Source organism: Chlamydotis macqueenii, chromosome 23 (assembly GCF_036417535.1).
Source record: "Chlamydotis macqueenii isolate bChlMac1 chromosome 23, bChlMac1.mat, whole genome shotgun sequence".
Taxonomy (NCBI): Eukaryota; Metazoa; Chordata; class Aves; order Otidiformes; family Otididae; genus Chlamydotis; species Chlamydotis macqueenii.
The window spans coordinates 5,707,516-5,731,561 of record NC_141578.1 but is presented as its reverse complement, the minus strand read 5'-3'; the positions used below and the strand labels follow the sequence as shown (position 1 = coordinate 5,731,561).

Below are 24,046 nucleotides of genomic sequence, written 5' to 3'. Positions count from 1 at the left end.
TGCTGTCCGCCCGTCCTCGCGCTTGCTGAAATGGAAAGGATGTCCTGGCCAGATGGGTGTACAGGGTGATGAGCCCATTTCTCGGTTATGTTGCAATTGGCTTCAGAGACCTTTTGTTGCTTTAATTTCTGTGCGATCCAAGCGCGAGTCTGTTTTCCTTGAGAGGGAAGATTTCTAGCCTCGTGCCTCTCTCGCTCAGTTTTGCGGGTGTCTGAGCGAGGGCGGTTTGCAGGCAGCAGAGCCCGTTAGTGGTGCTCTGGCTCAAGGACACTCTAAAATAACGTGACTTCAACGGCTGGCTTGCTGGGGAAGGCAGGTCGCGCGAGCGGCCGGTTTGCCAGCAGAGGATCCGCGCGGACGGGGCTGGGCTGGGCGCGGCTGACGCGTTTCAGCCCTTTCTGCTCCGAGTGCTGTGACCTCTTTAGTTTTCACCCAAGAGATGAAGCCATCTCAGAGGTGAAGTATTTGGTTTGTAATACTATCTGTGTTGCATTTTTTGGGGAGGGATGTTTTGTTTTATTTTATTTTACAGTTTTTAATGTATTTGTTAGGAAAGGAGCCTGAAGTGATTTTTCTTGAGGTTGCCGATCTAATACGTTCTTCACAGCTGTGAAATTTATGTTAAACTTCTAACAACATCTGTGAGGTGCATTGCTTTGCCAGTTTCCATGCTGAACTGGTCATTAATGCATCCGCACATCCCTGCGTGTCCGTCAAAGCCCGTCAGTTTTGCTGGTTAGGACAGGTGGATGAATCTGCCGCCTGCAGACGCTGCGCTCCCCAATATCCGTACGTGGTAGGAAAAGGCATGGATTGGGGAAATCCTTTTTCCAGTTGCTGAAGAGGTGTGTATGTGCCACAGGAGATGAGCAGAGAAGTACAAGGGACTCGTTCGTGCAGGGCTAGCCCAGACACTGAGGTTAGCACATGAGGCTGCAGGAAGAGTTTGCAGCAATGCAAATGATTCTCATCCTCATCCTCTCTCTCTGACAGCTGCTGGCAGCACGCTAAGCTGAAGCCCAGCAGCGCCGGAGCTGGCTCCTTGCATTTCTTGCCAGCCGGTGTCAAAGATGGAGAAACCCGGCAGCGTCACCAGATGGACCGTGCTTTGCGATCGTTTACAATCCTGATGGGTCTGTCGGGGCGCATCCTCCGCTCCCGTCCCGCAGCATCCCTTGCTTTGCTGGTGCTGGGTGGGATGGGAGATGTTCCCGCAGGTGAGGGGAGATGGCAGCTTTGGCCGGGGCCTCGCACACCTGGGCTAACCCCGGTGACGGATCTGTCCCCGCAGAAATGCTGCACGCTGACAGCATTTAGATTTAATGGCTTCCTTCATGGCTGTAGACTGATACAGCTGGGAAACACGTTAAAGACTTCAGCAGCAAAGCAGACGCATAATTAATAAAATACAGATTTTCATCTGAAATCATTGCCCGAAATAGCTCGCTGATGGAGGGCGAGCTGTCTGCTGAGTTAACGTGCCTGCTGGCAGGCCTGGTGCCGGTGTCCCTTCGGACCAGGGTCCGAGGGCCGAGCTCTGCCGCTGCCCCCCACACCCTCCGGGCACCCAGCGAGGGGGGAGCAGCGAAAAGCAGTTTGAAGACAGAGAATTCAGAATCGGGTTGAGCCGGATAACCCCTGAGCTGCTACGCTTCCATGGCGGCTGTGGTGGGCTCTGCTTAGGGCTGATGGCTTCTTCTCTGGGGCATCTCTGGGAGATGCTCACATGGCCTGAGAAGGGAGAGGCTCGCTGCTCGCGCAGCCCTCGCAGGAGCTGGCACTGCTACGGGAGGCACCGCTGCTTCTCCGTCAGCCTGGCTTAGCCTATGGAGATGCTGTTTCAAGTGCAGGTTGAGAGGGAAGGTAAAGTGACCAAGAAAATATCCCGTTAGCACTTGTAGAGGCTTTGGGATCCTCTTATGAATCAAAGGATGCGGGTAGCCTCCAGGTGTGGGAGCGCAGAACCACAAAACGGCGTTAATGAGGCCGCAGAGCATCCTCCCCAGCTCTTCCGTGGTGGCAAAAGCAAAGGTGAGTGTGTTTTACCTCGCGGAGCCTGCGAATAATGACGGTGCGAGTTCTTCAGAAGGAAAAAGGGGACAGTCTGTGGAAAAGGACCTTCTGGGCTGGCTCGTTCCCAGAGACACAGGAGCGTATGAAGCTGCTCGTGTTGCTCGCCTGCTAATTGGAGTTGGCTGTAGCTGATTTGGAAAGCGATGGCCTTAGGGAGCTGCGATTGTTGTTTGTGTTTGTCTGGGATTAAATACAGATTGAATTAAAAGGAAAAAGAGCTTGATTCAAGAAGGAACCTTTGATGGAAATAAATTCACGCTGGTAAAGAGAAGAGCGGGTAGGTGCTGCGGTCGCCGGGTCTGGGTTTCGGTAGCGCTCCCATGGAAGCGCGCGGGGAAACAATGAAAGCGTAGAGGCAGAAATAGAAAGCCAAAAGATAAGTGGACTCCAATGAAAGAAGTCGTATTAATAATGGAAACTGGGGTTTTTGAAGCCGCTTTTGAATAAATTTTCAAGGCATAAAACCTCTCAGGAGCAGGCTCTTTGGAGGCTGGCTCAGCTGTTTGGTTAAGGCAGAAATCACAGGACTCCAGATGCGGAGAACGGGACTCGGCTCCCAGCCAGGCTTCCCGCTCCGCTCCCGTAGAAATCCCAGCTTCAGATGGTGGAATACTCGGTGTGCTGAAATTGCCAGGCCGGAGGAGCCCAACACCAGCAAAACTCTGGTTTTGTGGTTTTAGGTCACTGGAAGATTTCTTTGCAGCTGAGTGCAAACCGTGACGTAACAGATGAATCATGGCACTGACAAAGCACCAGGCCTGGAATCGTGAGCGGATGACGTTACGCAGATGTACGGACATGGAGAGGGGCTGTGGTGATTGCGGTGCGGGAGGGAGAGAAAGGCAAGGAGTGGCTCAGCTCCTCCGATAACCAACAGCGGCATCGCGCTGCGGTCGCAGAGAGGCTGCTGTGGTTACCAGCGCTCAGTCTCTGGGAAAATCTGTCCTGGAAGGGAGCTTTCCATCTCAGTTCTGTCTCTTGGGTTTTTTGGCTCGGTTTATAGCTCTTACTCTAAAAGCTTTAGAAACGCTTGATGCCTGGTCTATTTTTAGCGAGAGCAATTCAGATATCTTACCTTGTTAGAAACTTCAGCTGCTGTGGGGAGGAAGGTGGAAGCTGGAAGCCTCACAGCCCAATATGGTCCCTCGGGTCCCTTAAAAGCTGGCTATGGGTGAAGCTGAGCAGCTCCCTTTCCTCCCAACACCTCTCTCTGCCCCTTTCATCCACCCCAACACTTCTTACCGCCTAGCTGCAAATCTCCTGCCAGTGCTCGTTAGCACGAATGCAGCGACTCCCAGACTCCTGGGTCTGTCTGGAGACACTTCCACCGCCCTCCGGCTGAGCGGTGGCTGAGAAAATACCCAGCTCGCTGGGATGGAGCTGTGATGCAGCTTTATCTTCTGCGAGCCCGTAGCAGAAGATGCTGGGGTGGCTGTTGCACATAGCCAGCCGATGCCTTGGTCCCAGCCTCCTGCCAGGCAGGCCCGGGACTGCGTTCCCAGTTGTACGTTGATGGATGCGCAATGGGGAAAGTGAGCAAAAAAGGCAGCCAGCCCCCAACAAGCTGTGTACGGCTCTTCTCATCAGCTAGCAGCTCTCCACAGACCTTTAAGATGCCTTGCTTTGGGAAGGCACAGGCGATGGAGAGAAGAATTTGTTGGATCTAAGGCAAAGAGACCGCAGAGCAGTCAACACACAGACTCATGTGTTGCTGGCATTCGATACTGGAGGTTTTGGCAGGGAGAATTTCCCCAAAGCTGACTAAAAGCTGGAATAATTACTATGAGAGAAAAATGAAATATACCCGCATCGCTACCACCGCTGACAACCGCAGCGCGCAAACGTGATATCCCATCTGGAATGCGTTAGCCGAAGCGTCCCCATCTGTGAGTTTGACTTGGTGCGGAAAGCCCGGTCAGAAAGGGAAGGGGTGAGCACATCGCCCGTCTGGGTGGCTGTCAGCGCGACTCGGGACGCGCCTGCGGGTTCCCACCTCCCGAGCTGGAGCGACAAGGAGGGAGACGCGCGATTTCTAGTGTTGCCGTTTGAATCGTGGTCACCGGGCGCCTGCGAGGCTTGGGCTTGCTGGCTGGAGGGAGGCATTTTAGCAGAAGGTCGTTGGCTTGGCTCGAAGCGCTGTTCCCGTGTAAAGGGAACGATGGCAAAGCACCAAGCTGTGCCATATCATTGCTGCTCCCTTCAACCCATATTGATGTGCTGCCATCCAACCAGGAGGCTCTGTTCGCAGCCGATAGCTCATCTACAGTGGCTTCCATGGAAAATAACGTGTGCTTGAAGGGAAGGAGGAAGGAGTTGGCTTACCAGGGCAATGCAAGCAAGCATCTGGACTTGCTCTCCTTAGGGGCTTCTCTTTAAAAGGAGCTTTGAGTGGATAAATTTTCACTTGTTTTTGTATAAAGAAATCTCCCTGGCTTTGATACAAAGGAGCAGCTTGCTCTGCTCGCTGCGGGTCTGTTTACGGAGCATCGGTGTGATGAGAGCGGGCGAGAGGAGCGGTGCTGGGGAGACCGGAGCCTGGAGTCCGAACAGGGGCAACGCCAGGCACAACCCTGCGCCTTTCACCTGCCCGTGGCCTCCGTCAGAACTGAGGGTTAGAGCTGGAAAAGCATCTATGGCTGGCTCTCGCCTGCCACAGCGTATAAACAACCGATCCGGTCAGAATTCAGCCTGCAGAGCTGAAGCTGCGGGACGGTTTTCAGCTCTCTCCGTACAGAAAGCGGGATGCTTGTTTTGCAGGCTCCCAGGCACAGAAATTGGCCTCTACAGCACCGCTAACCAAAACTAGCAAACAGACTGATGCCTTTTTCCAAAACCAACCAACCAAAACCATAAAACCTTTGTACGTAGTCGAGGATGAGGATTAAATCCTCCTCAGAGAGACCCCAGCAAACACCTCCTAGAACAATACTGCTTTCAAGTGCCGGATTGCAGGAGACTGTCTAATGTTAAGTCTGAAGATGAAAGATGTAACTAGTGGAGAACTGGAGTAGTCTGTAATTTCTATCACAAGAGACTTTTAAAAAGACAAAAGGAATATTTGACAGTGCCTTAACTAGCTCAGATCCTTTCCTTTTTGCTGGCGGATGGATTAAATGGTTAAACGGAGGTTTCTTCTAGCCACGCTTTCTTGGTTTCCCTGCCTCCCCGTTGGCACGTACATCTACATTCTCTGTTCCTCTCCCATCTGCTTCCACTTCCCAAATTTCTAACATTTTACTCTTAAAATTTCGCAGTCAGGTATATGAATGGAAAAGAAAAATACCATGGTAAACCATAAAGGCTGAGTAGCTGGGATGAATTTTGACTTGCACCATTAAATGTCTTCTGATTGTTGCTGTTGCCTCCAGCGCCAGTGGTTGTGGTGCTGAGCATCACTCATGAAGAGACTGTTTCTCCGTCAGGGTCTTAATTGTGACCATCAGATCCTGAATTTAGGCAGTTAGGGGTGGTACAGTCTTAATATCTTGGTGGCAATCCCTTAGGGATGCAGATGGGGTGGGGAGACCACTCCAAAATCAGCAGCTCGTGTGGTTCTCAGGGAACTGCTTGGCTTTGTTTCATGACCAGCCCTTCAGGGACATAACCAGAGTTTGGTGGAACAGCAGTTTTGGGGATATCAGGCCTATTGCAGTCATGAAACCACTTAGTGCTGTTCAGGAAAGCAAGCCCGTAAGGAGAGCAGAGGGGGAGTTGTTCCAGTGTTGAATTACTGAGCCACACACGTGTGGTATTTGCCTAACCAGCTAGACCTGAATTGCTGTTCAAACAGTGCTTTTCTGCCTGACGTTGGCAATCAGGGAGCTAATTACACTGGATTAGGGTTTTTCTCTTAATTACATGAAAAATTTAGCGCGGCTGATGTTCATGAGGCTGCAGGGGATTAAGGCGGAAGCCATGTGTTTATCTACAGGTCAATTATGGAAGCGAGAGCAGTAATGTGGTGCGGCTTTGTCTTTTCCATCTGCGGACCCCCGCCTGAACCTATCTCCTGATGTTGATTTTGGGCCACGGGCACAATAAGGGATTAGCTGTGCTGGCTGGTGTGCGTGGAGAAGCGGGGGCCTGGGGAAGGAGCCGCCCCGGTCCTTGTGCTGGGTTTTTTTTTTTTCAGCTTTGGGGGTAATCTGCTGCACCGCATCGTGCAGCGGACAGCACAAACCAGACCTTTCTGCATGAAAACAGGCAGGGGCCGGTTGGGTTCTGCTGGACCAAGGCGTTCGAGGTTGCTGTGCGGAGCGATGTGCTGCTGCTGTGCACCAGTGCAGTCGTCTTTAGTTCCAGCCCTGTAGCTGTGGCCCCTCTTTCCCTCCCTCCTCCCAGTCTGGGGATGTCTGATGTTGCTGGTGTGCGTTGCCTGGGTCATCCCATCTTGTTACCACGGTGCTGTAGCTGCTCTTGGTGTTCGCATGCCTGTGGCATCTGTGGCCTTCAAGGAAGAGCTGTGCCATCAGCTTAAGTCACCCCATGGTGCGTCACCAAGGATGCTGCGTGCGTCAAGCAGCGTGGCCTTGAGCACATTGAATCGCTTATTTTATGATTGGATTTTATTTTATTTTATTTTATTTCACCATGATTGAGGTGAAGAGGGCAGCCCAGGGCTCCTTGTCCCTCTGTCCCCGGGTGCTGCTGCCGGAGCGGGGCTGGGGCTTTGCTCTGGGGGGCTGCAGCTCGCCGCTGCTCTGCGGGGCTGCGTTACCGCCTGCTCGCAGCCTGGTTTGGAGCTGCAAAGTGCTTCACGTGTTAAACACGCTCCCTGAGCGCTGCTGGCAGTGCCGTCCTGACTGCTTCAGAGACTAAAGGTGGAGCACCAAGCTCCTGCAGGCTCCTCTCCTTCCTCCGCGGAACTGGAGCTCTAACTCTGAATTTGGGCACTTGAGGACCAGAGTGTTGATCCGTCCATCCATCAGCCTCTTCCTTTTCTTTGTCTCTAGCCTGATGCACAGCAGGTTCACGCTGTCCCAGGTCCGCAGCGTGTGCCCAGTAGCTGCACCACCTCTCCTGGGAGGGGGACAGACGGGGCGGACACGTGCGTTGAGCCCAGCGATCACCCTGCTGCGTTCAGGGCAGTGTTCAGCAGCGTTACACGTGTTGCACGTAGAGATTATTCAGAGCCAGTTCATTTGCTTATCTGCTGATTAATTCTGAGGTGCTGGGAAGGGCATATGCCAAAGGCTTTGTGAGTGACAGCGCAGAGATGGAAGAGGTGGTTGGTTTGGATGTTGTTTTTTTTTTTGTTTTGGTTTTTTTTTTCTTGTTTGTTGTGTTTTTTTTATTATTATTATTATTCTAAATTCTTGAAATACCCCAGAATAGCATTTGGGAAGCAGCTCCCAGGGGCAAAAGCGATCTTCCTCAGCGTGTGCCACGCACCCCAGCAGCATGAGCTACCTCAAGTCTCTGTGTGCTGGCAACCAGATCTGAGTGTGAGCGAGCAGATAGGAAAGGTAAGGAGAGATCCAGCTCCCGTGGATTTCTACTTGTCTGAATCCTATCAGGAGCCTTTAACGCTTCCAGTACAGGGCCCTGTATAAGCAAATGTCCTTGAGCAGAGCGCCAGCCCGGCTGTGCGTCGTGGTTCTGCATCTTGCTTTGCCTGATGAAACCACGCGTGGTCCAGCTCCCGCGTGCCCGGGGATGGACAGGACCCAGCGTGTGTACCCCCGGGTCGGGAGCTGAACACTGCGGCGCGCGGGGATGGGGAGGGCGCCGGGAGCCTGCCGGCACGGCCGCGCTCCGGGAGCCGTGGGGCCGTGCCAGTTTGGCTGTGGCTCTGCCCGTCCTGAAGTGACCTCGCTTGCAAGGCTGCTGCTTTAGTAAAACCCAGCCTGTGTACAAACGGCACGGTCAGCCACCGGCTGGCGAGAGCTTTCGGCTCCTTTGTGCTCTGGCCCATTTCTTAGCTAGAAAATACGCGTTTGCCGTCTGCACCTCCGCCTGCATCTGCAGTGGTTGTCACCCAGGGGTGCGTGATGCTCCCCACCCGTGCCCGGGACAGAGCGGCGGGCGATGCGGGACAGCCTCGGCTCCTGGGATGGAGGCTGAGCCGTGCTCTGTAATTTTCCCGCATCCTCTGCCCCAGCAAGGTTGGATCTGATCAGTAACACATGACTGGTTCTGCACACGCAAGTGAAACCAAAAATATGCACAGCCTCCTTGTTCACCTGATCGCCCTGCCTGACCTAAAGCATCGCAAAACTACCAGGCAGGGTTTCTCCGCAAGTTTGTAAAACCAAAAGGTAACAAAATTTAGGGTTTTTTATTTCCTTCTGGGCTTTGGCCCTTAGCGGCTGGCAGCTCGGCTGGTGCTGCAGCATTCCCAGGAGGCGGTGGGCAGGAAGTTGAAGTCATTTGAAATCTATTTCTTACATAATGTTTTTGGAAAGGAAAGAGAATGACATTTCCTGAGGAACTTTCTCGTTCCCACCTGATCAGCTGGACGCTGTGACTTGGGAGAAGCAGGGTTTTCATGTGACGATTTTTGACAGTCGTTTAGTTTTTTCCTCCTTGGGGAGAATCACAACTCACTGCTGCTTGTTTAGAGCAAACTCCGCATTAGGCAATCATCTTGTCTGAGGGGCTTTTTATTCCATTTTACACGGCCGCTCAAGGCCAACAAACCAAACTAAGCAAGACCTATCCCTTCCGCTGTGGAATGCGCGGCTGTGGGAGGGTGGTCGGCGGGAGGGAGGTTGACCCGGCGCTGTGGGTTATCCAGCTGGGAGGGCACAGGTGAGGTGTGGATGGGTGGAATGGACACGGTGCTGTTCTGGGGACTTTGGTGAAAAAAGAGCTGCAAATGGTACGTGACAAGCGATTCTCAGCAGATACCCAGTCCCTCTGTCGCCATAAATGATACCAGCTCCGTGTCTCCGCTCGTGTTTTCTGTCGGTCGCAGGGTCGTAGGCGTAGCACCCTTCTCTGTGGCTGTTGCTCGCTCCCCAAAACGCTGCTCACAGCTCCCTCCGTCACGAGCGGTGTCCTGCAGGCAGCCCTGCCTCTCCCCTCTCCGTGCTCACGCGTCCCTTCGGGCACCCGCTAACCCTAAGCCCAGCTGTGGGCTCGGGGCAAAGAGGAGACACAACGGGGGGATGACACAGGGGTTTGGAAGAGGCAGAGGGCAGAAGGGCACAGCTGACCCGGCTGTGCATCCCTGCTAAAGACTGCTAGCACTGTGTAGAAGAGGATGCTGTAGCAAAAAAAAAAAAAAAGAAAAAGAAAAAGAAAAAAATAACCACCTCTGCCTGTTCCTAGAGCTGTCCTCCTCTTTGCTCGCCTCCACTTTCATTTACTTCCCTGCTGCAAGGGAAGGAGCTGGATTGAAGCCGCACAAAGCGGGAGGAGCGGGGGTAAGTCAGGGAAAGAAAGGCAGAGGCTGAAGGAGCACATCGCGGAGAGGTGAGCGTGCAGCGCCGTGCGGTACAGCAACTCCTACCTCGTTCCTTTCTCTTGGAGGCCAGCGCTTGGTCTCTTTGATGGTTTCCATGCTCAGTGCCAAAACGTAAAGCCTGTGAGTAGCAAAGTGCTGCTAACTTAATGATTCCCATTTCCCAGCGCGGCTCTGAGCCTTCTCTTCAAAAATCGCACGGGAATTTAAAGAGAGAGGGGTGCTGATTGCTGAGCGAAAGAAAAGGGCAGTCATTGCGCGTGGTGGCCCTTCATTAGGGGACAAACGAGAAGCAGACGCGCCCCGAGCTGCCCACCTTCCGGGGAACAGATCCGCGGGACACCGGCGCGTTCCCGCCGCTAATGAGTTGTGCTTTGATGCTGGTGGGAGGTGCAAGGCTGGTGGCCCTGAACCCCCAGCAACTGTCTCTTTGCAACGAGTGCTCCAAAAAAAAAAAAAGAGCACTGCTCCTTTGCAGCTCATCCCCGGAGCCCCCCCGAGCTCATCGGCTCTGCCTCCTGCTTTTGAACTGGGCCCTCTTCTACGCTGGCGTTCCTGAATAGGAGAGGAGGCAATCTTTTGGGCACTTCATTCAATTTTTTTTTTTTTTTTCCTCCATCTTGCTGCTGTTCTTAGCTGAGTTAGGCCTGGTGTGTGGCATTCAAGTGGCTGGGTCGCGGTGTGACGGCATCCTGAGCCGGGACGGGAAGAGCTTCCCTCCCGTTGGGAATCGCCTGGGTGCTGGGTCTCAGGGAAAAGGCAGTGCTGCGGATTTAAAGCTCCATCCGAAGCAACACGACCTAGCCAGCCAGCCTCTCCAAATTTGATTCTAATGAATCCATCCCCGGAAGAATACTACTTAATTAATTAGCAGCTCATTTGCATGAGGTGGCACGTTATTAAAGTTCTGCTGCTGCAAGTGGGGCTGTGACAAGGTGTGAGCTGACAGCTTTTCAAATAAAAAGTCTTTTAAAGGAATGATCTTCTGAACTGGCAGCTTTGTTCTAAACGAGCCTCTCATGCAGTAATAAATTAAAGACATGGGGGCTGCTGATTAGTCTCTGCATGGTGCCTCTGTACCATCCTCTCTGTTTTATCTTGGAGGATCAGCTCTGCAGAAGGGTGGAGGGAGCAGAAGAAGGAAATAAAGGCTTAGGAGAGAGGGAGAGAACAGCTCCAGTGGCAATCTTCTCGTAAGGCTTTGTGCTGGTACCTGTTGGGATGTCTGAGCCGCGGCTTTGGCCCCGTGATGCGCTGTGTTCCCCTCCGGAAGCCAGCGTTCACGCTCCGCGTGCGGATGGGAAAGGCTGTGCGCGTGGCAGCTCTTCTCCCCGCGGCAGATCCGGGTGCCCGGCCTCTTGCGTGCCCTCCCAAAGCGGCACCTTGAGCGCTGGTATCGCAACTGGTTGCTGTCAGCCGGGAACGCATGGGGTTGCTTTTGTACTGCGCCTTGAGCTTTAGCGGAGAGGGAAGGGTGGTTTTTCCTTTATATTGTTTTATTTTTTTAAAAAATCTATCTTGCCTTCCCTGTAGATGGGTTCAAACTCTTTGAAACAGGACGATTGAACGCGTGCAGGTCTGTAGTTGCTGGTGCTGATTCTGGGCAGGCTCGCAGCCGCCTTGTCCCGCAGGGTGAGGGAAAGCCTTGTTCTGGGAACCGTTCTGCACCTTCAGCGCTGGAGATGTGGGAAGTGGGAGGTAATTTGGGTTGGTTTCCTTGCTGGGTTGGCATTTTTGCGCTTAGCAGCGTACGTGGGTGCCTGTGCTGCAGCCCACGAGCCCCCAGTCCTGGCAGAGCCCCTGGGACCCCGGGGGTTTCTCTCTGCTCTTCCCCAGTTCAGCCCGGCGGTTCGTCCGACTTGCTCCTCCTCGGGGTGTTGTGGGTGCCCAGGTTGTGACTTTGAACACCTAGCTAACGTTTCGCCAGCTGAAGAGATGGGAAACACATGTGGGTGTGAAAGGCGCTTTTGACATGAGTATTGAATTTGCAGAAACCTTGGATCTATAAATAATTCGGGTCGTGAAGCCTGATCAGAATAATCTCGGGCTCGAACCTTCCCTGCTCCCTGCGCTGTGCCCGTTCAGCTGCCGACGCCGCGTTCCTCCCGCTCCCCAGACCTGCGGCACGGCCCCATTCCCGTCCCCGTTTGAAGGTGGAAACTCCAGCGCGCAGCCGCACGAGCGGGCGGTGTTTGCAGGTCCTGGAAACGCAGAGGGATGGACTGAGCCGAGGGTGCCGGCAGTTGAATCCATTGGGAAAGCCGAGATCCGGGCGAGGCAGGGACAGAGGATATCTGTGTCCTCGCACCTGCAGCCTCCCTAAGGTGTAGGGAGGGGATGGAGGAGGAAAATGTCTCCAAAAAAGGGGCTTAGGGCTTAGAAAATGTCAGCGGAGAAGACGATCTTGGCTTGGTGCTGCCTTGGTGCTTTGTGTTGTCCCCAGCAGCAGGAGGGAGAAGTCGGGCTGCGGGGATGGGTTTGCTTGGCTGGGGCTTTCCTGTCTCTTTGAGGCTCGAAAGGAAGAGGAAATGCGAACACCGGGACTTCGCAGAGCCGCAGCCCTCGCTGGAGGGGAGCGGGGAGCTGTGAGGGGTGTTCGGGTGTTTCCACCAAAGCGCCGGCGACTCGCCCGCCGCGCGGTGTTGCCTCCGAAATGGAGTCCTCACGGTGCCCAGGGGCTGCACGAGGCGAGATGCCGATGCGATGGCACCCGGCTGCGTGTTACTGGTCCCACTGGTTCCTTCCCTTCCCGGCCGGACCTGCTGCCCATCGCTCTGATGGCTGCAGCCGCCCTGCTCTCACCCCTCTCTGGCGCTTCAAAAAAGAAAGATCTGTGTCTGCGGAAATGTAAGGAAGGGTGACAGTACCAGCGAGAGCCCCTCGGTAGCAGTGCGGCCCCCACGCCCGCGCGCTGGCGGGGCTCGCTGCAGAGAGCTCTTTACCAAACTGATTTTCCTCCCCAGCTGATCCTGTAGCGTTTTGTAAGGGCAACCCCAGTGGGGATTAGTGAGTGTATTTAATGTTTAGTCAGACAGTGTAATTCTGGAAAGGATGGATTTTCTCCTCCCTCGGAGACCAGATCATTTGGTCTTGAGGAGCTGTTTTGCTACGAGGCACTCAGCCTGACAGCGTCGTGACTTTCCGGAGTGAACCCATCTCCCGAGGCTTCCCCGCGCTCTCGTTCGGGTAGAAATTAAGGTGATGCCCGCCGTGACAGATGTATTCGATCCTAATTTGGGAAAAATGCATAAAGAAAATGTGACAGGAGAGAAGAGACTGGAATATGAGGGGAGCCTCCAGGTAATGAAGTTAATTGGATATGCTGATTTGAATTGAATGTGCATGTAAGGCTTGTCATTAACTTCCTCACGGACATATCTATGATTTAAAGGAAAGATACTTAATAGGATTACTATTTCAGTTTAATTTCAAGGCGAGGCTTTCCTTGCAGTGAGCTAAACGGCAGTCCTGGTGTGCGTGCAGGGGAAGGCAGCGTGTCTCCTCCGCCGACGCAGACGCGGGGAGGGATGCGGCCATCGCTTCTGGCAGGGCCCCGTGCATCTGCAGGAGACTGGGATCCCAGATCTGCTGTGGGCTGGCTGTACAGCAAACCGCTGGCCTTCCCCGTGGTTTATTAATGACCGGTAACAGGCTCTGACCTGGCTCCTGAGCACCAAGAGTTGGACCCTGAGGGAGTCTGAGGCGTACTTTACTCTCAGAAGGATTTCATATAGGGTCTGAAGGGCTCTTGGGAACTCCTTGTGCAGGCATTTGCAATTTCTGCTCTGGATTCTCCTCTCCTAGAGATTGCTGCACTTTTCTCTCTCTGGCTGTCAGAGGCAGATGCCAGCATGGGTAACCCTGTAAAATGACACTGTGAGAAAGGATGCTCCTGAGGGGGACAGTAAAAGCGGCAGGTCGTCATGTGCATCTCACCTCCTTTTTGGTCTGGTGTGAACGTAGAATAGCCCAGTTTAATTAAATTGGATTAGCAAAAGTAAATCCTTTCTGCAAAGACTGTTTGGTGGAGGCACGCAGAGAAAATCTGGACTGATATTTATTGGTCTCGTCCTGTCTTTGAGGAGCTTTTGCATTGCTCAGTCTCTCGCTTGTGGAAGCTCCTTTTAGTAGCAGGTCTGGGTAGGAGAGACTCCACAGAACCCTGGACAGAAAGAAGTAGGGAAAGGCTGGTTAAACAACACTGCGCTCCAGCCTGATTCAGAAACCTGCCGCCAGTGACAGTCTTTCTGCTGAATTTCCAGCACTGAAGCAAGAAATCCATCCTAGAGCTGTATGGGAAGCTTTAACGGGAAATGCCCAAGAGCCGAGATGTGCAGACGTAAATGGCAAAAAAGCAGCAATTGTGCCGAGATGCGCCCTGGCAGTGAAGGCTGCTCCTTGTTGTCTTTGGTTTCTATTTCAGGCAGTAGATGCAGCAACGCTCTGGTGCGCGTTCCCAGAGCTGATACAGCTCTACTCGAAACGTCCATTTTACACGAGCGCGATGTTCTTTGGTAGCATTCACCCCGAAGGGCTGGAAATCCTAGCATGAAAGGAGCAGTCTTAAGGTTCCAGGGTTGACGGGCCTTTTCACTTTGTCGCCGTTACAGACAAAGATAAGCAAATCCAGCCAGTGCTTGTGCCTCCTGGCCAAGAGCTGTGTTGCAGGAGCCTGTCCCACGCCTCCGTGGGCTGTTTCAGGTGGAGGGGTGCGGCTGGCAGCGAGGCGCTTTGCGACCCATCTCCCGTCTGGCGCCTGCGTACGTGGGGAGACGCGGCGCTTCTGGAGATGTTAACGGGTGGCCTTGCATCCAGGGTGGGGAATCAGTCCTTTCATGCACGGGCTTATTCAGCTGTTTTTTCTGGCACCAGGCATTTCATCATGAGTCAGCCTCGTGGAAACAGTCGTAATGAAAACAGACAGGTAATTTAATCATGGAAAGTTCCTACAAAGAGATTCGATGTCTTCTAATGGGAGCCTGCTGGGGGGAACTGGAAGGGAATCCAGATGTACGTTAGCTCTGGTACGCGCTGGGCAAAATACCTGACAGTTAGTGCAGTAGGTATGTTGGAGCTTCACATCGTATTAGATCCTTGAACGGCTCGTACACTTATCGCCACGGGCGCTGCGCTGCAGCGTATCCGTGACACAACGTGGTATTTTGCTAATCTGTTAGGATGATGCAGAGCTTACGCCCGCAGCCTGCGTTGTGGGAGCATTAGGCACATAAATCTGTGCAGTGCCTTTGCGGGGCTGCGGCTCCCTGAACTGAGCGGCGTTCTGCTCCGTCACGTGGGGCCTTTTGCTGGCCTGGCGTCCTCTGAGCCGGGGATGATATTTGGATTTGCAGATTACGTCGTTAGGCGCTTTCCAAGCCGTATTTGTAAACACACATCAGGAGTGGCTGAGGAAAGCGCTGTATCTGTCCCAAAGGCTTCTCCAATTCAAGTCCGAGTGTGCAAGCTTGCAATGTGTCCTGCCCGTCTCCGCAGTCTTTCAGGTGGCTGAACACGTCTCTGACCCTGGACACCTCTGGTTTCCCATGCGCTGACGTGCTTCTCCCCGCACCCACCTGCTCCCTGTTTCGCTGTGCTCCCACCCACTCCCACCTGCACCACTTCCCCCCCATCTGTCTCCTAAACCCTTCACGTGCTCCATCGTCGCGTCGTGAGAGAAGAAAACTTGGTAGAGTTAGGGGGATGTAAAGAAACACGACCACCAGCCTCATCTTGCTCCTTCCCTCTCCCACCTTGCTGTGCCCGGAGCCTGGGCTCGGGATGAACCCGGGTTTGCAGCGTTGGTACCACGCACTGTTACGGTGATGGGTCAGTCGTCGTTTGGCACTGGAAGGGCTCTCCTAAGTTAGGCAGAGGAATGGTTTCTGTCTCAAACATCAACAAGAAGCTTCCTGCTGTGGAGTTGATCCCTTTCTTCCTCCACATTCACAGGAATCATCATTTTTTCTCATCTGACATCATCATATGTTGTCATGGAAACCAAACCCTCAGGAAGAGCTGTAGTGGAGCATCCTGGTTTCGGTGGGTGGATCTCAGGAGCTGTGCTCCGGACACGGGGCTGTGGGATACCTGGACGGGTATAATTCGCACACCGCAGCGTGCGGGACGGGAGAGCGACGGGCTCTGCTCTCCTCTTGTCCTGTGCTCTGCGGGTAATGTGGAGCCAGCTGACCTCACCAGGCTCAGTGAGAGACCGCGGGCCTCTCATGGGGGAGGCAGGAGGGTGCAGGCAGCACCTGCACCCCACGCAGGGCTCTGGCTGTGTCCCGAGACACCCATGCTGGGCGCAGCTCCAAGCGCTTGTCCAGGCTGGAGGAGCCATCACGCACGCGGTGCTGTCTCCAGCCCAGAGCCACAATTCCCAGTTGGAATTGGCCTGCACAAGGTTTGTCCAGTGGTATCTCTCTTTATTAGCCCTGTCTGACCTCATTACTAGAAGGAAGCTCAATTTAACGAGCTGCCCGTGCCCCGAGGGAACTCTGAAAAACAGTTGTTTTTCACAAAGGCTGCCGATCCTTCATGTCCGGCGTTTCCATTCCCGTTTGGCCATTAATCAGGTGTTTGCATGGACACAGCCATGTGTCCCTGACACTGCGGTGTCCCTGCTTGTATTCCTCAGGTGATTTTTGCAGCCTTGTCCCTGTGCCCGTGGCGTGGGCTGGTGCGGGAGGCGGCAGCGGGAGGCAGCGCTGGTCGCTCAGGTTTGCAACACCCAGCACTGCACTGGTCCCGTACTGGTCTCAACCTGCCTCTAATTCTTAGTGTTTCATGGCAGCGGTGAAGTATCCTGCTTCGCACAGGTGTAACTAAAGCAGGGTTTGCCCATCTGCCTTTTTGGGGATTCCTTTCTGGAAGTTCAGGGCTTTTGAGCCAGGCTTGGGCTGCCGGCAGCTCCCTGCCTTGGGCCATGGGTGTTAGACCAGACTGCTCCGATTCACACCTGGCGTTCTTTTGTATCACTAGAAACTCGGAAGGTAAGGAGGAAAGAGGGAAATCGAGAGAATAAATGTGTTTGTGTACCCAGCATGTCTTTATGTGGCAGGAGGCATCAGGGCTCGTTCCAAGAAGAGGATTTGTCTAGAGGAGGGTGCAGGGGAGCATCTCTCCTCTATGAGTGTGAAGATATTGTACTTCCAGCTGGGGTGGCACATCTCAGATCAATCTTAAGATGCTTAGCAACCTGCTCTCTTGCCTCCTGAGGACAGGAACTGGAAAAAATAGACATCCCTCTCTGCTGCTGCGTCCTGCCTCTTCTGAAGGCTTCGGCTTGTCCAAAGCCGGTTCTCCGTGGTTCTTCCTCCGTACCACGGCCCGACGGGGAGCAATCCAGCAGCAAAACGGGATGCAGCAGCACAGCTCGGCGTCAGGCTGCGGCAGATGGCATCTTTGAGATGAGAGGTTTATCCAGGGACGGGGCAGCGTGTTCCGGACCCCCGTCGAACGGCATCGCTGTCGCTGCAAGCCGCAGGGCCGGCCCTTGGCTCGCCTGGCTGCTCTCGCCTCCCTGCCCGACGGCTGCCGGTGTTTTTAGCTATGTAGACACCGTGTTGCAATCAAACGGCTATTCACGTATGCAAATCCTGGTAGGAAAGACAATGTAAATTGTTTGTTTATCCTCCTCCCTTCCCCTCGCACTGCCCCCAAGGCCATAAATTATTAAATTTTGGAAGAGATGGCGTATCCTCAACAGCAGCCGCTCCTGGCAGGGACGGGGTTTGTCGCAGCTTGGGCAGGTTTTCCTGCAGGAGCGGGGGGTTGTGTGTTCCTGGGGTGGGTGGATACTGGGAGCCCGTCAGACCGAACAAGCCATATGGCCGCTGCGTTGGTTCTCCGCTCGCTCAGCGGTGCGGGCTGGCCTGCGTTCGCCTCGCTGAATCCTGCAAATTTGGAAGTAATGGGATGGCAGCAGCATCTCCAAAATTTTAGTCAGAGAGGGTATTGTAAGGAGCTTCTGTGGCAGCAAGGGGTGATGGAGATTGAGTCTCATTCTTTATGCATCTGGAGAAAACAAACATCTCTGCCATAGCTTGGCCTTGTTGTGCTGCCTGTGGAGCCTTGGGGTCTTCTTCCAGGCTTGTTTTGGAGAGAATCTAAAAAGTTTAGAGTCTTTGTTACTCTTGGATGCCCGCGGTCAGTCGTAGCACGCTGACAGTCTGCGTGCTCCCCTTGCAACCGCAAAACCTTCTCATTATTTCTCATGGATTGGGGAAATTGTGCCAACTCCAGTGAAGGAGCCTCTGCTTTAACTCCTGTGCGTGCACGTTGCTTGCCAGCTCTTTGCTCCATCTCCGGCTTGTGAGCTGAGATTTTGAATTCGATTCCTTTTTCCTACCTTGTCCTCCTCCCCTCACCCCCCAACCCCAAAATAAAATCTGAATTTGGCTGCTATGAAGTCACCTGTAATCTGTTTGTGCTTCTTCCAGATCCGAGCAGATGGTCCTCCCCACGGTGGAATTCAGTACGAGATGGTGACAGTTTTCAAGGATGGGAGCCCAGTCCTTCGAGACATGGCCTTCTCCATCGATCACAAGTATCTGTACGTCATGTCGGAGCGGCAGGTGAGGCGTCTGCTTCCGTACCTCCGTGGCCGTGACTTCCTTCCGTAAGGAGCGTGGTGTTGGAGCAGGCGGAGCTGAGGTGGTGTGCTGAGCCCCGCGGTGCAGAGGGCAGCACGGGCAGATGGAGCACCGGCAGAAGATCAGTTTTATCTGCCTGCGAGCAGAGATTGTCACCAGTGCACAGGGGAGAGAGTTGTGCCCCCGTTATCCTTGTCTGCATTGGAAACTGAGCTGGGATGCTGTGGGGAAACGTGGTTTGGGGCTGTGACCCGTCCCTGCCTCGATAACGAGAGCCGCAAGCGTGGCAGATTCACGCTCTGCAGTGAGGTTGGCAGGCTGAGGTTTTGCGTAGTTTGGTCCGAGCATTCTTTATGATGGCTTTATTATTTATTTATTGGTTTACTTTATATAGTAGAGATCTCAGGGCCGGGCCACTGGGACTCACCGCTGTCCGCGCATCCCTCCCTCTGAGCCTGCTGCTGAGCTGGATAAACTCCTGCTCTGCCGAGCAGGACCAGACTGGAGAAAGCAAAACGGGAATTATGATGATGGGGATTTATGGCCAGCGGTCCACGGGAGTCTGTTGCTTGGGGAGCCCGGGCAATGTAAATAATCTTGGACCTTCTGTTCTTCTCTGAGACAAGAAAACATGCGAAGTCCCCGCCGTGAAGCCAGACTGCTGGGTTCACTGGCTGTTGAGCGCTTTATTGGCTGTTACTCAGGAGTGCGTAACTCAGATTAATAGAGCCGGTGCCTCGTGGGTGGTGGAGACAGGAGAAAGGTTGCCTCTGAAGACGTCTGGATGCTATTAAAATGTTCTGTGTTGAGTTAACCCCCTGGTCACTAATAGCTTTCCGTGTCTGCTGGTAAGCAAATATCTGTCCTCCCTCCCACCTGCTCCAAGAGATGTGCTGCGGAGAGGTCTCCGTGCGACGCGCTCCGAGATCTCCTGGTGCAGGTGGAGCCAGCAGCTACCGTCACGGCTTGCCCTGCGCCGGGGAGCTTCCAGCTCCTCCCAGAGCCAGCAAAGCTGCTCTGCTCACCCGGGGCGAAACAAACGGGCGAGTGCTTGGCTTGGTTAGAACGCTATTTAGAGCCAAGGAGTGTAAGAGGAGTGCAAAGTCTTCTCCCTGCTAAAAGACTCAACTGAGTGAATCCCCGTGGTTAAAGAAGGCGTTGTGTGCTTGTTACAGTGACTCGGTGCTAGACGCTGCCACCAGCAGCCGCACATTTAGAATCCCATTCCGGCTTGGACTTGGATTGGATGGCAGTAATGAGAATCTATGCAAACTTTGAAATGGAATTGTTTTCATAGAATAAAATCATAGAATCGTTAGGGTTGGAAGGCACCTTTCCAGGCCACCCAGTCCAACCCACCTGCCAGGAGCACGGACATCTCCAACCAGATCAGGTTGCTCAGAGCCCCGTCCAACCTGGCCTGGAATGTTTTCGGGAATGGTTTGTTAAAACCTTGATGCTGTGGTCATTTTCTCCAGGAGCCACGCGCTCCTCGTGCTCTCACCAGGGAGGAAGCGATCCAGTGTTTATCTCAAACAGCTGAGGAACTGTTTTCCTTAGGAGGAAAATCCAGTGGGAATGCCTCCAACTCATCTTTTATGAGGCGACAGCGCCTTAATATTCATCAGAGTGCTAATTTGCTTAATTGTGAAACAAAAAGATGTGAAGAGAATTAGCAAATAATAAAACATTCCTGGAACACTCATTCCGCTTCCAGCCACGGCTCTGGCAAAGCCTTGGGGGAGGCTCCAGGAGCAGGGGGATGTGGTCCCTCGTTCCTTGCTGGACTCGCTGTAGGATTTGCCTGTTGCCCTTGTAGGGCTGCGTGCTCTGGGTCCAGGAGTCCCAGCACGCCGTTACATATGGATTTTGTCAGCTCCTGTGACCCCGCTGTCTTAATCCTGGCAGTGTGATAGTTCAGCAGAGGGGAAAATGTTTGGTTTTTTTTTTTCCTGAGTGCTATGTGAAGGAGCCTGATGATTGAAAAAGGGTCGGTATCAAGAGGAGGAGAAAGGTCCACCGGCTTCTGAGGTCTGAGACTGTAAATGGTGGGAAGTGCCCTCAGAATTACTGAGAGCACCCAGTAAAAATACCTTCTGAAGTCTTGAAATCTGGAACAAAATGAAATTCTGCCACAGTAAAATGACAGAGAGAGCAGCTGTTCTTAACGTTCATCTGCTGCATGTTGAGAACTGGGGGAGGATTGTCCAGAGCCTGTGATTTTAAATATCTGCTGAGAAAGAAATGGGATACGTGCCGATGTCAAAAGACATCTTTCAGAAAATGGGGGGTTTTTGGTGGAATTCAGCTAAGAAACGTGTGCTGCCCAGTAGTGATTTGTAGCGAGTCTTGAGCTCCTGCGGCTGTGGTGTCAGGTACGGACCGGCGATGGGACACGATGCTGTGTTGGGCTGTGATTGCGCACCGTAAACTGAGATGTGTGGATGCTTCCCAATAACATTCCGGTCTGAAGCTCGTCTTCCTTCTGTGCTCGCGGCAGCTAGGATCAGCTTTATGCTGAAACGCCTGAGGGAAAGTGGTTGCTTCATCCCTAAACTGGGAGTTGTGGTTGTAGGCACAGTCCCTCCCTGCTCCCCCTGGCTCCCATCCCAGCCCCATCTGCGCCTCGCTCCGGTTTATCCGCGGTCCTTTTTGAGCTCTCCGTCAGCCTTTCGTGTTTCGTTGCCAACTTCTTCCAAAGCAGAATATCTGACATTTGATTTCCCTCCCACAAAGCACAGAAGCAACAGTCGCACAGCCCGGTCTGGGGGAGAGAAGGATAAAGAAACTTTGCTTCCAGCCACTTATTCCGAGTTCTTTAGCCGCATGATTTAAGAGTGCTTATTAGGAGCTTTTACAGGCTCTCCTCCCGCTGCACCTGGTTTCAAACAGCTCTTAGGGCAGAAGAGAAATGGCTCTGACCCTGCCTATTTAAAGCAGAAATTCATTTCTCAGCATCGCTCTCGCCAGCAAACACCGCGTCTGCCCACCAGCTGAGCGAGGCTCGGTGCGCGCCGGTGCTGCCGGGATGGAGAGGCGTTGCGTGAGCGGAGCTGCGCGGGGCGCCGGGACGGGAACAGCCGGGCGCTGGCAGTCGCGCCGTGTTCCCCCACCGGAACAGCAGTGGGTGCTGGGGTGGGTCGGTGCGGGGGGAACCGGCACAGCGGTGGCGAGGGGCTCGCGCTGTGGCTCTTCTCGGCCCCTGCCCAGCGTGAGCTGCCTCTTGTTTTTCACAGGCAGACAAATTCAATTAATGGTTTCTGTCAGGAAAAAGAAAAAAAAAAAAAACCAAAATAAAATATTGAAGTGGAATCGGTAGCGTTGCTGGCATGAGGGGCTTGTCGGCCACTTTGCAGCCTCGCTGAGATGTGAGGGTGAACCAGAGCTGGGAGCCCTGGAGATCAAGAAGCAGGCGAGGGGTTAATGGCAAAACCAGCAGTGAATCTCCCGAGGCCACCAAGAAGCCCCAGATTTAAAAATCTTCCCATTTTAATGGTGAGTCTGTCATGGAGCCCACACCTACAGCCCTCATGTGTGCAGAAAAGCTGCTTTGATTTCTGGCTTTCAGAGGGAAAATGTGAAGCTTACAGGAAAAGTACTGGTTATATTGAGTAAAGTGGCTTTATAATTCAGTCCTGAAGCATTAATTGTCTGCATGGCAGGCAGACGGTAGGTTTTTTTTAACGTATGAAAACTCAGTGCATTTCAATTAAATAAGCACCGTAGGACGAGAGCACTTTCACGATGCCAGGGCTGCAGCCCCTCTGCCTCGCTGGACCCGCTCCCTGCGAGGTTCCAACGGCCGCGGCGCTGGCTCCGCGTGCGGCGGGGCTGGCTCTGCTCCCACCTACGCCCCCAGCCGCCGCCAGCCCGCCCTGGGAGAGGCGGTGGGCACGCTGCGCACGGGTTATGTAAGCATCAGCAGAATGGGGGCCAAAGATTTCTGCAGCTCTTGGTTAGAAGAAGAAATTTGGTTATTTTTAATCTGGGAGCGAGCAGGGGCTCAATCAAACGCCTGGCAGGCACCAGGGCAGGGATTGCCGTCTCCAAAAGATTTCACCACCTAATCAAGGGCTCCAAACACGAAATTTAAAGCAGCATGATCAAAATACCGCAGGGCTGGTTGGAAGGAATATCTGTGTGCTAGTGAAGAGAAACGTGGCCTCACAGGTCTCTTCCCTTCCCGAACGCAGAGCCGTGAGCCCTGCGTCTTGGTGCAGGAGGCAGCGATGGGCACGGGATGCTCTCACTGCCTCTTCCTGCAGACACACCACGCTCCGACATATTTTTCCTTCTTCCATTTCCAACGCCTTTTTTTTTTTTTATCAGCTAACAATCTATCACTTGCTGGTGCTAATCACGTAAAATACTTTGATGAAGTGCGGAGGTCACGCCATGCAGGTCTGTCCCCTGATGGGTGAAGCAGCACCTTGCTAATGAGGGACCTGGCCAGGGCGTCACAAATGCAAAATTCATCTTCCCTGAGCCATCCCTCAATATCCCCGCACATTCCATTGCCTCGGAAACAGCGCTGCTCTCAGCGCATCCGTAGTTACTTCGGTGGTTAATTCTGCCACAGGGGGATGATTTTGTTCTGGTTTTATACGGTATGTAACACAGCGGCATCCCGCTCCGTGAGCGGGAACCTAGCCGTTCCCGTGGTAGAAATAATAACTCATCATCACCCAGTGAAATGCAGATAACATCAATTAGCGCGGCAGAGCTCGGGGGACCAGGGACCGCCGCAGCCGGGGATGTAGTGAGGAATCCTTTGCTCCGCGGTCGGTCTGCCTGCGCGGTGCTGAGCCCCGTGTGGTGCCCAGGGTACCCATTGCAGGGTAACCTTGCCTTAGGGGAGGGAGGGTTTTGGAGGGTGCAGGCTGACTTTTTGTTGTTTTTAAGCAAGAGCTCATTAGAGCACCCGAGGGATTTCTCGTGGCCGATGTGAGGTTTTTACACCCGGTTGATGCCGTTCAGACCCTCATGTGGTGCGTTATGAGCGGAGCTCGGTGGGAGGCAGCGGGGATGAATGCTGGCCCGAAAGATTCCCCTCAGGTGTGCTGGGTGGCTGAAGGTTATTGGATGGAAGAGGTGGAAGGGGCGGGTTTATGTGCCTGGAGATGCTTTATCCCAGCCTTGTCTCCTAACCGGCGAGGAGCAATGCTCTGGACATCGTTACCATGTGTGCATCAGCTCTGGGGGCATTGCCCAGCGTGACCAGTATTGGCCTGGCTACGAGCATCTCGTGGGCACGTGCTCCTGGCCCCTCGTTCCGCAGCGGGAACGGGCAGCGTGGCCAGAGCTCGCTCAGACCTGTGGCTTTTCCATCAAATTGGGAAAGCTGTTGCTTTTCCTCCCTTCCCTCTTCCCCATCCATCATTGTGGTTTTAGGTACAGAAAGCGTCTTTCAGTCCGCTCTGTGAGCTGTGACATATTTGCTTTGCAAATTGCCCCCACGTCAGGAGTTGCAGATCTGCAGGAGTCGCTGAGGATGATTTGTGGCACGGCTCCCTGTCCTGTAACCCCCAGATGGTTAAGTCCTGTGAAAACCGCTTGGCTTTGGACCGAACTTTCTGGATGCTGATTGAGCAGGAGGCAGGCGGGGCTGCCTCGATGATTTAAAAGAGGTTGGAATTGGAGTGAGGGCTGAGAAAAACAAAGTCCATCAATTCTGGAGTAGCCCGGCTGTAAATACTGATGGTGTCCTGAAAAGAACTGAGAAAACACAATAAAAAATGCAGGAGATGTGGATAAAAGGGTCTGGAGTCATCAGGAGGGAAAAAATGAACTGATTAATTTTTTAACTCCATTATCTGCTAGTTGAACAGCCAGTTAGCTGGACATAATCCCAGCAAAGTTTGAACCACTGGGACAGGAAAATGGCTCAGCTGAATCCCACCAGAAGTGTCCGAAGTCCTGCCTGCCGTGAACCGCTGTGGATGCCAGCACCCGTGCAGAGGGTCGCGGGGGCAGC

General features: G+C 53.5%; 1 protein-coding gene across 1 annotated transcript in view; it reads left to right on the top strand.

The window, feature by feature from the left end:
* PLXNA2 (plexin A2) overlaps positions 1-24,046 on the top strand; it is a 167,912-nt gene that overhangs the window by 48,998 nt on the left and 94,868 nt on the right. The window contains exon 4 of the mRNA XM_086765428.1: positions 17,920-18,054. Coding sequence (XP_086621554.1) covers positions 17,920-18,054 — 135 coding nt within the window. The remainder of the gene's footprint in view (positions 1-17,919; positions 18,055-24,046) is intronic.